Source organism: Lonchura striata, chromosome 2, assembly GCF_050655825.1.
Source record: "Lonchura striata isolate lonStrDom1 chromosome 2, ASM5065582v1, whole genome shotgun sequence".
Lineage (NCBI taxonomy): Eukaryota > Metazoa > Chordata > Aves > Passeriformes > Estrildidae > Lonchura > Lonchura striata.
Genome location: NC_140704.1, coordinates 41,818,600 through 41,831,041, shown reverse-complemented (window position 1 = coordinate 41,831,041; position 12,442 = coordinate 41,818,600). Strand labels below are relative to the sequence as shown.

Genomic DNA, 12,442 nt, shown 5'->3' with positions numbered 1-12,442 from the left:
GCTCCGGGTGACACAAACACACAAGCTACCCCCGCCGGCACGAACACAGGGCCCTCCCCACCGAGCCCTTCGCGGCCAGGAGGGGGCAACAGCTGAGCGCCGCTCGCCCAGGGCGGGCGGGCCCCGTGCGCACACGGCCCCGCGGCGACCCGCCGGCGTCCCGGGCCCCTCACGGCGGCGCCGCGCCCGCCGCACGCCCCCGCCTCGGCGGAAGGACACGGCACGCGGCCGCGCAGGGCCTTTCCGCGGCGGCGCAGGCCGGGGGCGGGCGCGGCGGGGCCGCGGCCGCTGCCCCCGCACTCACCCGCAGCCTTGTCCGCCGCCATCTCCGCCGCGGCTCCGTGCGGGACCGCGCGGCCCGAGCGCGCCGGTGGCTGTCGGGAGTCCCCCGCGCGCTGCGCCACGGGCGCTGCCCGACCGCCGCCGCCGACCGGCCGCTGCCCCCGGCGCCGCTTTGCCGCCGCCCCGCGCGCGCCGGGCCCGCCCCGCCGGCTGCGCCGCCCGCCCCGATTCGCCCGCCGCTTCCGGGTTCCCGGCGCGCCCGCGCCGTCCGGCCGTTGCCGGGGCACCGCGGATGTGACGCCGGGACGCGGCGGGGGCACGGAGGGCGCCGCGAGGCGGGGCCGCCATGTTGGGCGTGAGGGCCGCGGCGCCTCGCGCGGCGCTCCCGGCGCACGGAGCTCGCCGGCCGCTGCCGCGAGCGGGGCTTGCCCTGTCTACCCCGGCCAGACGCGCGGCTTTCATCAATGGATGCACATGTCTGAAGGTGGGGTGCTAAGAGGTGGAGTCAGGCTCGGCTCGGTTGTGCCAAGCGATGCGACAAGAGGCAACAGGCAGAAACTCATCCATGGGAAGTTGCACCTGAACATGAAGATGAATTCTGTACTGTGCAGGTGACCGAGCACCTTAAGAGATTGTCCAGAGAGGCTGAGGAGTCTCCATCACCGGAGATACTCGAAACCCCCCGGACACAATCCTGTGCAATGTCTCTAGGATGGTCTTGCTTGAGCAAGGAGGCTGGACCAGCTGACCCGCTGTGCTACCTGCCAACCTGACCCATTCTGTGATGCCTTCCGGAGCAATAGCGGTGACCTAGTTGATGTGGATTGTCAGGCAGACGATCTAAAGTGTTCTTAGGGTGCTAATTAATGGCAGTAAGTGCAGGTTCGGTGCCTGCATCCCGCATTCCTTCCTAAGTGGCTTTTTGGGCACTGGACACCTGAAGCCTGAGTATGGGGACAAAACCCTCATGCCACTGGAGACCCCAACTAGTCTTTGTAATGGTTGTTATTATATTTCTTATTAAAGTAACAGGCATGGGATAAATAGCATTGGCATAGTCATGAATATTAAAGAATCTTAGGGTGTTTGTGTCCAGTTCCAGGCCCCTCAATTCCGGAATGATATACTGCAGTGGGTCCAGCAAAGGTCAGTGAAGCTAACTAAGGGTCTAGAGGATAACGAGGAGCAGCCAAGGGAGCCAGGGCTGTTTAGCCTGGAGAAAAGGAGGCTCAGGGGTGACCTTACCACTCTCTACAACCACCTGAAAGGAGGGTGTAGTGACATGGAGGTCAGGCTCTTCTGCTGGGCAACCTGTGACAGGACTAGCCTCAAGCTGTGCCAGAGGAGGTTGGGCATCAGGACAAATTTCTTCATGGAAAGAGCAATTAAATATTACAATGGATTGTTCAAGAAGGTGATGGAGTTGCTGCCCCTGGAAGTGTTTAAGGAAAAACTGGACATGCCACTTAGTGCCATGGTCTGGTTGATGTGCTAGTGGTAGGCTGGACTTCCTCATCTCAGAGGGCTTTTCCAAGCTAATGGATTATTTTATTACACTGTGATCACTTGGATTTGCTATACATAGTATTTAAGCATTCACCTTTGCTACAATGTATCTTGGTAGGCTCAGCAGCCGCTTCTTGTTCTGACTCTTGGGCATAGACTCTGTGGATGAGTGCAGAGGAGCTGGATAGGGAGTTCTCTTTTGAACCCTCATAGTATATTTACAACAGGAAGTAGGATGAGGTTAGAAGGCACCCCAGAGATGTCCCTTTCAAGCACCAAAAGGTTCCCTGTGTCTCTGTCACTTGGAGCCAGGCTCTAGAGACACAGGGACAGTTACCCTTAATGGGAATCATCAGCGTGCACTGTGTGCTTCTTCTGTGTCACTGTGGGGTTCTTGTCAGACAACTGCTTCCACAGTGAGAGTCAACAGTTATCTGTCGATATGGGAACACTTTCTTCTATTTTTTCTCCAGATGTGGTTCTCCAAGATTTCCCACGCCTTCTACATTTATTCCTGTTAAACATCACCTTTTCAACTTGTGACAGCAAGTATAGATACACCCAGTTCTGATTAAGAGACTTTAGCTTGTACAGTTTTTGTCTCATTGCCAGCAGATAGCACTTGTCAGGATAGCCCAGAGAGTCTCACGCACACTGCACCTATGGCACGCCTCTTGCACGTCAGAGGAAAGTTGTCCTTGGGGAAGTTAACAGCTAAAGGGTTTTAGTGGAAGCAGGATTTCTTAGCAGCCTTCTTGCAGTGGCCTCCAGTGACAGTGTTCTCCCTAACTCTGCTATCAGGCCCCTCAGAGAGGTCAGGTTTGTAGGTAAGGAAAGATTTAACACAGGGAAACAGTTGGGAAGAAATGCACACCGGCTAACACAAACCAGCTCTGAACACTTTTAAATCACAGCTTTAAATGAGAAAGGCCCTGTAATGAAGGATTCTGAAAAGGAACAGAATTATTTAAGGAATTTGAAGAGCAGGATGATTCTGTTTCGTAATTGAAGTTCTGAATATTCCAAATTATGTCTAATAACTTTACTGTTTATCACTGCTTCTTCAGTTCATCTTCACTTAACTCTGATCTTCAGGCTTTCTTTTAGACACATATATATGAAAGAATCACACAATCCTTATTCTTAAATATCTTATTCCAAGTCTCTGAATTTGTTGTATCTTCTTTTGTATGAAAGAGCTGTTGGACAAGACATGTATGTATGTGCGAGTACCTGCAAGTAAAGTTGCAATAGCAAGTTCTCCTAAGTGTATATATTTAACATTGCAATTATTTATTAATGTTGCTATTCTATGTATTTATATGTGCATATATATGTTAAAACCATGGTGTTTTGGTACAAAATAAAACCTGTAAGGGGAAGAGCACTATGCTGCAAGTGTAACTGCATATTCTCTCTGATTTTATCAAAACAAGGAAGTCACCAAAAATCTATGCTGTGTGACCAGCCAGAATGGCCAATGTGGACCTGATGTGAATGTCCATGTCCCTGTCTCCCAGGCTTGGTCCAGTGTTTATTCCCAGTGCCTGAGCAGGAGCCTGCCTGCTCCAGGGCATGTCACAGCAGGATGGGCACCACGGTGAATTTGCGATGCCGTACTGTAGCTTTTCTTTAACGATCATGTTAAAACCTATTTAGCTTCAAGTGTGGCAGCCCTGGTATCCAGCTGCTCCTCTTCCACATTGTGACATCTAGAGGACAGTAAGAGTTTGCTTTATCCATGTTTTGGCTTGAAAAGACAGGTGTATGCTAAGGAAGGCAGGAGCCTCCTTTGAAATGGAAAATGTAAACCCCCTCTCTCTGAACTATTCTAATTTTAAATTAAGGGGCTCTCAGGCAAAAATACAGGAATAGGAATAACAGTTCTTTACAAGGAAAATTAAAAATACAAATGTGATAGTACAAAAAAAACCACAGAGTCAGAATATGACCTGACACCTTGTTGGTCAGGGTGTTGGTAGCAGTCCCATTAAATGGTGGCAGCAGTCCTCCTGGAGTGACAGGTGTGGTTCATGTAGAAGGGTGTAGTTTTTCTCTGACAGTCCAGTGGTGGTGTAGATGGCCCTGGTCTTCCTCTGGGAATCTAGTGGAGGAGACAGCTGCTCCTCTGGGAATCTAGTGGGAAAAGGCTGCTTGTGGTGTTCCAAATCTCAGATGATATCCAAGTAGGAATGCTTGGCTCCTCGCCCTGGGTGGAGTATCTCCCAGTGGGATGATGTAATTTTATCAGTCATTCAGTGACACTCAGTGGCCCATTAACAGCAGATACATCCCTGGAAAGAGGGTTGGTTGTGGAAGAGATAAAGAAAACTGCCCCTGCTGGTTTTGACAGGTGTCACAATTAACAGAAGATAACTTCCCCACCTCTAACAGATGGCACTAGAATACAAACCCCCAGCCATGTCTCGCAACCTAAGACAATCCATCAAGCCATAATTTTACCACAGGACTTGTTTACCTGAGGGGTACTTACAACAAGCTTTGGTATAACTTCCATCATAATTTTGCCATGTCTGTGGCTTGTAGTTCCGAAATAATTTCTATTTTTCTATTTCTAGGGGGCAGACAAAGCAATTTTTATCAGATGGCCTTTTTTCAATATGGATTATTTTTTAAAGGAACTTAAATAAAATCTCTTCTTATTAATACTTAATTGCTTATGTGTGTGGAGGTTACAGAAGGAAAGGAAGAGACCTGCCATTTATCACAATTCAAACACACAGTCATGCAATCAAAACTTTTGACATTTTTCCTTCAAAAATATTGTGATAGCATCACTACTTTCCTCTAAGGAAAGAGGAGCATGTTTATTGCATAATTATTTCTTATATTATACTATTGTTTCTATGTTATACGAGGTTCTTATATCATTTGCATTCTGCTTGGGATCTCTGGTCTCAGGGAGGCAGGCACGCCATCTGCTGTGGAAGATACAGAATAAAATCAAATACCATTTATGAGAATTTAAAAAGTGTGTGTGGGGAAAAAAAACACTCCTAAAATATTATCTCTCCTGGAATTTTGTTTTTTAAGGAAAGAAATTACCACAATTCAGGCTTTTAAAACAAGTCTCATTCTGAAGAAAATAAACATGGTACACAGATGGTCAGTTTTTCTAAGTTTCTTTTGCCCATTTCTAGGTTAAATCGTTAGAAGCCCAAAGGAGCCAACTGTAATTTGTAATTTCAAGGACAGTGGGGGAAGTTTCAGGAGGAATACAACCTATCTGCTCTCAGACAGAGTAGTCTCAGCATCTCATTCCTGCCTTGTACACTACCTTCCTTTAGCAGACTAGATTAAGTAGAAGTAGACCAGGGTTTTCTCTCTGCTTTTGGCCTCAAAAAGCAAACTTTTCAGGCTCTATGTCAAGTCCTTGGAGACCCAAACCCAGCAATACAGCAATCTCCTAGTCAGCCTTACAGCTGAAATGAGATGTAAATAACCTCACCACTGATCATACTAGCAAGACCTGGCTAGCAGAGGAGAAAATCAGGATTTGTGGCATCCCCAGTCACTGCCAGGCTATGAAGAGAGAAAAGAGTATGGCTAGCTCCAAAGGGACCTGTGAAAATTACAGGTTTTTGCCAGATTCCACAGTATGAAAATCTCAGCAGCACTTTGCCTAGTATATTCCAAAAGAGAATTTAATATAAGAAATGCTTTCTATGTTATTAATAAAGCTCCTCTCCTTTGCCACTCTAGTTTAAAAGCCATTACCCCCTAGGTGGCACTGTCCAATAAAACAAGGCATGTTTAAATATGGAATGATCATTAAGAAAGAGTAATTAAGGTTGGAAAAGACCTTCAAGATCAACCTGTGGCCAAACACCACCATGTAACTAAAACCACAGCACTCAGTGCCACATTCAGTCATTTCTTGAGCACTTCCAGGGCCGGTGACTCCAGGATCACGAGCAACAGGTTGTACCAATGCTTGACAACCCTTTCAGTGACAAAATTCTGATGTCCAGCCTGAGCCTCCACTAGTGCAGCTTGGGGCCATTTTCTCTTGCCCTGTCACTGGCTGCCTGGGAGAAGAGGCTGACCTCCACCTGGCTACAACCTTCTTACAGGGGGTTGTAGAGATCTGTAAGGTACTGCCTGAGCCTCCTTTGCTCCAGGATAAACACCCCCAGCTTCTTCATCTGCTCCTCACAGGACTTGTGCTCCAGACCCTTCATAAGTTTTGTTGCCTTTCTCTGGACACACTCCAGCACCTCAATGTCTTTCTTGCCCTGAGGGGCCAAAGACTAAACACAGAACTTGAAGTGCCAAGCACAGGGGGACAATCACTGCCCTGGTCCTGCTGGCCATACCATTTCTTTTACAGGCCAGGATGCCATTGGCCTTCTTGGCCACCTGGGAATACTGCTGGCTTATGTTCAGCTGGATGTCAACCCCCAGGTACTTTTCTGCTGGGCCTGTGGAATTTTTGTTTACAATGTTAACTAGCATAAGTATGTTGAATGTAGGTATTAGTCTCAGCTTGATAATCCTCTTTTTGTGAATCTGTCTCTCGAAGTCAACAAAACATGCTGCTGTGAATCTCATTTAAATACAGTATTTTTACTTTCAGAGAGCTATGGAATCTATTTTCCTGGAGAATTATTGTGCATTGCATGTATTTGTTCTGTCTGTGCTCAGTGAATAAACCAGCAGAGGCTGTGCTTACTTTAGCAAGTCATTCAGAGCAGCAGGAGCAGATTGACAGCTGTAAACTGCAGGGGCTGAGGTTCCTCACAGCTCCAGTATATTCTCACACAGAGGTTATTTTGCATCTGGTGGGAATTGGCCCACTACTGCACATCATCATCACCTATTTTGAAGCTCTCTGAAAAAAACCTCTCTCACAAAACTTCCTCAACCACAGGACCACTCAGAAGCACCAAGTTCCCCTTTCACCTGTCTCCTGTAGATATGTTTCACACCAGTCTCCATTATGTACATAAAAACTTCACAGGCAGATGGAAGCCTTCTTTTCTCATTTCTCCAGGTTCTGAGTGACACTGTTTTACTAGTTTTATATCCTGCTCTTCACTCTGCTGCTGAACATGGATTGCTTGGTGGCACAGGGGAGGAGGAATAGCCTTTGCCCTCCAGGCACTGTAGCAGTGCCAGGAAAACACCTTCAGTATACCCTTCTTACCTCTTGCTTTCACATACAAAAAAAAGAGACAGGATATCTTTCTGAAAGTGTTTACCACTGTGACAGCGTTGTTCACAATCAGATAGAGATGCTGAGGCTAGGAAACAAACTTAGACAGGATGTTGGGATGTGGAAAGAGAACATGTGGGTGTAAAACTTCTGAGAGCAAGGGGGTACCTCTGAGAAACAGGGAACTGTGGAGCATAAGGAATTTAGAGGAATGATGCCACAGTATCTTCAATTATTTTCTGTAATTCCCTTTTGAGAAGAGGTACTCTGCTTTTCTTCATATTATAGTACCTGGTAAATAACTCCATCATGCACCTCTTCTTTGCTCATTCAAGATCTCCTCTGGTTTTACTTGTATATGGTATTATGTGTTGTCCCTTCATTTGGCTCTCACAACAGCACCATTATCTTTTTCTGGTAATGGGTTTAAGTCCAGAGATCATCCAAATTGTTCCATGTAAGGCTTTCCTAGGATAAGAAACAAAAAATGGTTTTGTATAATCTCTTTAATTTTTCTCTTCCAATGTCATCCAGAAGAAATCTGCCACTCAATGACATTACTCTGGCAAACAAAGAGGTTCCGGGAGGAGAGCTATTCCCATATCATCATACATTTTGGGTTGTTTACCTTCCAGTAAAGAAGGCCAGCACAAATCTTAGAGAACTTTGGGTTCCAGTTCAACTCTCAAATTAACTGGCTTACCTTTATTTCAATAAAAGTATGCTAAGACCCAATCCATAACTTGCAGAGGAGTAAAATTTCCAGTGTTACCCAGTTAGGAGTAAAAGGTCTCTAAAACATTTTGTGATTACATCAGTGCCTTTTAGCTCAAGCAGCAATTGATTTATTCCTAACAGGAGGATTTCTGCATGATATATGTGTTATGTCCAATGTGTCAAGCACTACTTTATGCCCTTCAACCTTGCAGAGCTTTGACCTTACGACAGAGAACTAGAAAGCAAATGTACTTGTGATGAATCAGAAACTTTGAGGAAACATTGGTTCTTTCAGCCCAGTCTTAAGAATTCTTCCTGTGTTGGCCCATGCTGATATGCACACTTAGTAGGAAACTCTAATACTGGATGTCTCTGATTTGCTAGCTAGAAGGCTAGGAGCTAGGAGGCTGGAGTTTATTAGAAAATTATATTATGTCTCCAGGCACTGAAAAAGTAAATTCTTACTAATGACTTGTTTGTTGTAGTTATTATTCTCAGCATTTCTCCAGACACTCAGAAATAGATTATTTCTCTCTTGAGAAGTATAAAGCATTTTTTTTTCACTAAAGAAACAAATTATTTTGCTGATAAAGTCTCTATGAGATGTTGTAAAAGCCACAAAATATGTTCAGTAGTTTTTCTACCTTAACAGTGTACAGTAGAATTTTTATGTATATTCTCATTATTTTTCCTTATTTTTTTTAAGCTCTCACAGTCATTTGAATAAACTGGAAGTATTTTTTCCTCCAAAACTTTTAGGAACTTAGAAACATTATAAGACTGCCACACAGTTAAGTCTATAGTGATGGAGTTGGTTTTCTTTAAGAAATAGGAGGGGGTTTTACCTATTTTTTGCCTAAAATTGTAAGCCTCTGTAAAACTTGCATCTCAGTGCCTTCATGCTGTACATCTGAAGATCATACTGAGATATCCCTTTGTTGTTTGTTTGTTGTGAAAAGCAACAGGAAATACCCTGTTGGCAGCTACTATCAGTCTCTGTGTGAGTCTGTGAGGTTCTGACTCAGTCTCCAGTTCAAGTCAAAACCTCAGGTTTTAATGATGATTAAATACAAAGGGAGTTTTGTTGGCTTTTAAATTAAATTTTAACTTTATGTGTTACATTCCAGGAACAAAATACTGCATCTGATCCTGATGAATGGAGGACAAAAATCCTAACCCATATGTTTTCTTTATTTATAAAGATTAATGTAGACTTTATTTTATTTCAATAGTTCATGTTGACTCTTGAATTTCCAAATATATTTGACTGCAGTAGTAATATCTGAAAGCTATTTTAGCATCTTTCTATCTGTCCTTCCTGCCTAATCTAAGTAAGTTGTAAATGCATCTGGCTTCAAAGGAAGAAGGAAAAAAGCATAATGAAAAGAGTCAATGTGCTCCAAAATGTTAAAAAGATGGAAAAACTATTTAAAGAACAAAATATGTCTCAGGAGCTTGAGAATCACTGTGGACTGACATATGGTAATCATATGTCAGCATATGTCTGTGCTACTTCTACAGCATATCTCCATTTGCTAAATTCTATTTGTGTCCAAAGTTGTAGCAAGAAGATCAAGATTCAATGAAGTTAAAAAAATGTACAAGCATGATGACATGTTTCATTTTTAATTTTCTGTAGAAACAATCCTGCATATTTTTATTCTTTCCTTGCTCCTTTTTCTGATTTCAGAGACCATCTTGACACTTCAATTTACCCATCTCACCCTGTGTTAAATTCTCAGTATCAGGAAAATTTGGATCAGCTCCAAGATTAACAAGTATTTCTTTAAGTTGTGAGGGGTGGTGGTGGGGGCAGGGGGGGGAGGGAAGATTCAAAAGATGCAATGCATAGAAACATGTAGAATTAGAACAGGGGAAACAGTTTCCTGCTCTAAATCAAGTAATTTAATAAGCTAATCACTGAGTCATTGTGTGTATTTGTTTCTGGTTTCTAGAACACAGAAATCCCATTCTGAACTAAAGAAACCTCCCTTTGGAAAATTTTGCTGAAGTTAATATAATTTCAGTTTCAATTAAGTAGAAATATTAGAAAAGTTTTGGGAAATTTCAGCTGCAAAGTAGCTATGAGTTATGAGCTAACCACAATTCTTATGTTGTTTCCTAAGAATATTCCTTCCTCTCAAAGCTGAGGATATCTGTTTCAGTTTTATAACCCATGTTAAGGCTGACAAACTACATATTTGACTCTTCTGACTACTAGAAAAGTAGGTTATTAGAAGCTGCAAATAATGTTCATAATTAACAGTAAAAATACTATTGTATATGGGTCTAAGATTCTTTCCATTGCTACAGTGTAAATGGAAAGAATTTTACTTAAGGATACTGCATGACAGGGAAATAGGTTAGAGCAAGAAAAGATTCTAAAGGTAACATTGTGTTGTTTGGGTTACCCAGATAAAGTAAACATAGCACGTATTTCCTTTCTATCTGGAAACAAGCAGTGAAGAATTTCAATTTCCAATCAGACAGGCAGGGAGTGGATTCTCCTCTCAAGATGAACCCAAAATAACTTTGCCAAAGGAATGTCTCTAGATTGACACTGCTACACTCCAGCTGAGAAATTCCCCCACATTTCTGAGCCTCAAGCATGGATGAACACAGCAGACCAGTGAAGCAATCATTTAATCTTTCAGTTCCATTAAATGGGGCATTGGTTAGCTACATGTGTCAAGAGCTAGAAAAAGAAGAGCTACTTTGAACGTGCACAGCCCTTGGGATTAGAAAACCACCACGATTTCTGCCCAAAGATTGCTGCACTAAAATCTCTTGGAGGTTTCTATCATAACCCAGCACTGTGGTAGTGGCTGGGGAGAGGCTGTGCAATGGTAGCTGCAGTTTCTGCTTCACTGCATTACCTTGTAATGACATTAGCACATATTTTACATTCTGTGAGGGGAATGTTACCCTCCTCCTCCTCCCTGCCGCTTAGAAACAGTGAAGAGATGAGATCTGACACTTGAAAATGCTATAGTACTGTGACCTCACCAGGACATAAGATGGTCTTAAGAGTGGAGGCAGAAAATTCAGCTGCCTGAAGTACTTTTGCTTCATCCAGCTGGTGTCCTACTGTCTGCAAAGCTGCTTCCAGACAGCAGTGCTTTGTTATTCATTTGACTTTACTAGCCCTTGTCAGAGTTAATTGGATTTGTGACGTGGTCAGATGTTTATTTCTTGATTCTGTTGTCCCTTGCCTTACAGAACACATATGCCAGGGGAAACAACAGTACATCTAGCAAATACCAAACTATGAAGAGATACATAGAAATGCTGTCCAACTTTTTAGGAGATAAAATTTAAGGAAATGTGTGCTTAAAATATTTTTTCCTTCTAATTTATGACAGTATTGTCACTTAGCTCTGATTTATTATAATAATTAAAGCAGTTATAAAACCTTTTGTTTGAATATATCCACAGCTCTTTAGATAGTCAAATATCATATTCATTAATGTGGTCATGTATAAATGCCCAATTAAACCTTATTGTAGCTGAATGCTGTTTTGGGGAAGAATGCACATAAATCACATAAACACAAGGTTACATTTCTGGTAAAATAGTTTATTAAGTATTTGAAAAACTTGAGCTTTTCATGAAAGCCACTGCCTACAGTCATAATTTTATTATATCTTCCTTTGTGTAATAAATTTTGTTTTGTATGTGAGATTATACATAATAGTAGTTTTACAACTCACTTTCTAAATCTTTGCTACTATTACTGATGTAGTTTTTTTGCTGCAAAGGTTTTTAAATACAATTTAAAAAATGTTTATGAAGTTATTGATACCTCTAAATAATTTAAATCAAAAACCAAAAAATTACTTAACATACAACTGCTACAAAAAGCCTGAATTTTGGCATGGAATCCCAGAGAAGGTTTTATTCTGAAATGCAGTCCCCCTTCTTACAGAAGTTTTGGTTGGATGAGAGGCCCACACATGACCTTAGAGAGCAGATAAACACACACATGCTCGCACCACTCTGGAAGTCACAGTGGATGCAGTCTTTTCTTCAGGCTTGAAACAAGAATGAATCAACCACAGTTTTTTTGTACAAGGAGTGAATAGAAATACCTGAACACTCATTCATATGTCAGCATGAGCTGAATTTCATAGATGTTATATGATAGTAACAGCAGGAAGAGAGGGGGAGAGAGACAGATTGACAAAGCAGTTAAGCATGGGCTTAACTTTAAGTTTGTATCCAAATCCTCATGAAGTCAACAGCTATGCACTTGGAGCTATGCCAGGATGTAGCTGAAGATGTGCCCATGATAGTCTACTTTATGTAAGCATGGTGTTACTAAGTTTGTAAGCAGAAACTGAGTTAGGCAGTTATTGATCAGTGTTATTAATCAGTAAGTACAGTTATTAATATGTAAGTGTTGTAAAAAACATGTTGACAAAATTTTTATATTGTCAAGTGCAAGAGAGTAATAAAATCAAAGAGAAACTACATGTCATCGTGTCAGCAAGAGGCAGAGTGTATGATTTATTTCTATTTCATTATAATTTTATTATTAACAGACTCCCAGGGCTTTCAATACATATAAAGCTGCAGTAGCACAGGGGCATATCAATTGAGCTTGGTGTCATTTTGAGCAGCTATTTGGAAGCATCTGAAAAATGCACAATAAGGCTAACTTCCACTCCAACATATTGTACTAGTTGAGGAACAGGAGAGGAATGTTTAATTTTATTTTTTTTTAATTATAGTGCTTCCACCTTTTGTACTGATTTGGACAGG

At 42.5% G+C, this 12,442-nt stretch overlaps 1 protein-coding gene across 3 annotated transcripts in view; it reads right to left on the bottom strand.

Moving 5' to 3' along the window:
- CNOT10 (CCR4-NOT transcription complex subunit 10) overlaps positions 1-12,442 on the bottom strand; it is a 58,581-nt gene that overhangs the window by 31,855 nt on the left and 14,284 nt on the right. Inside the window, exon 1 of one of the 3 annotated variants that reach the window (XM_021525879.3) lies at positions 305-468. The exons of the other annotated variants lie outside the window; for them this stretch is intronic. Within the exon in view, the coding sequence (XP_021381554.1) occupies positions 305-326 (22 nt within the window). The 5' untranslated portion in view covers positions 327-468. Of the gene's footprint in view, positions 1-304; positions 469-12,442 lie in introns of those variants that run through there. 3 annotated transcript variants of the gene reach the window in all.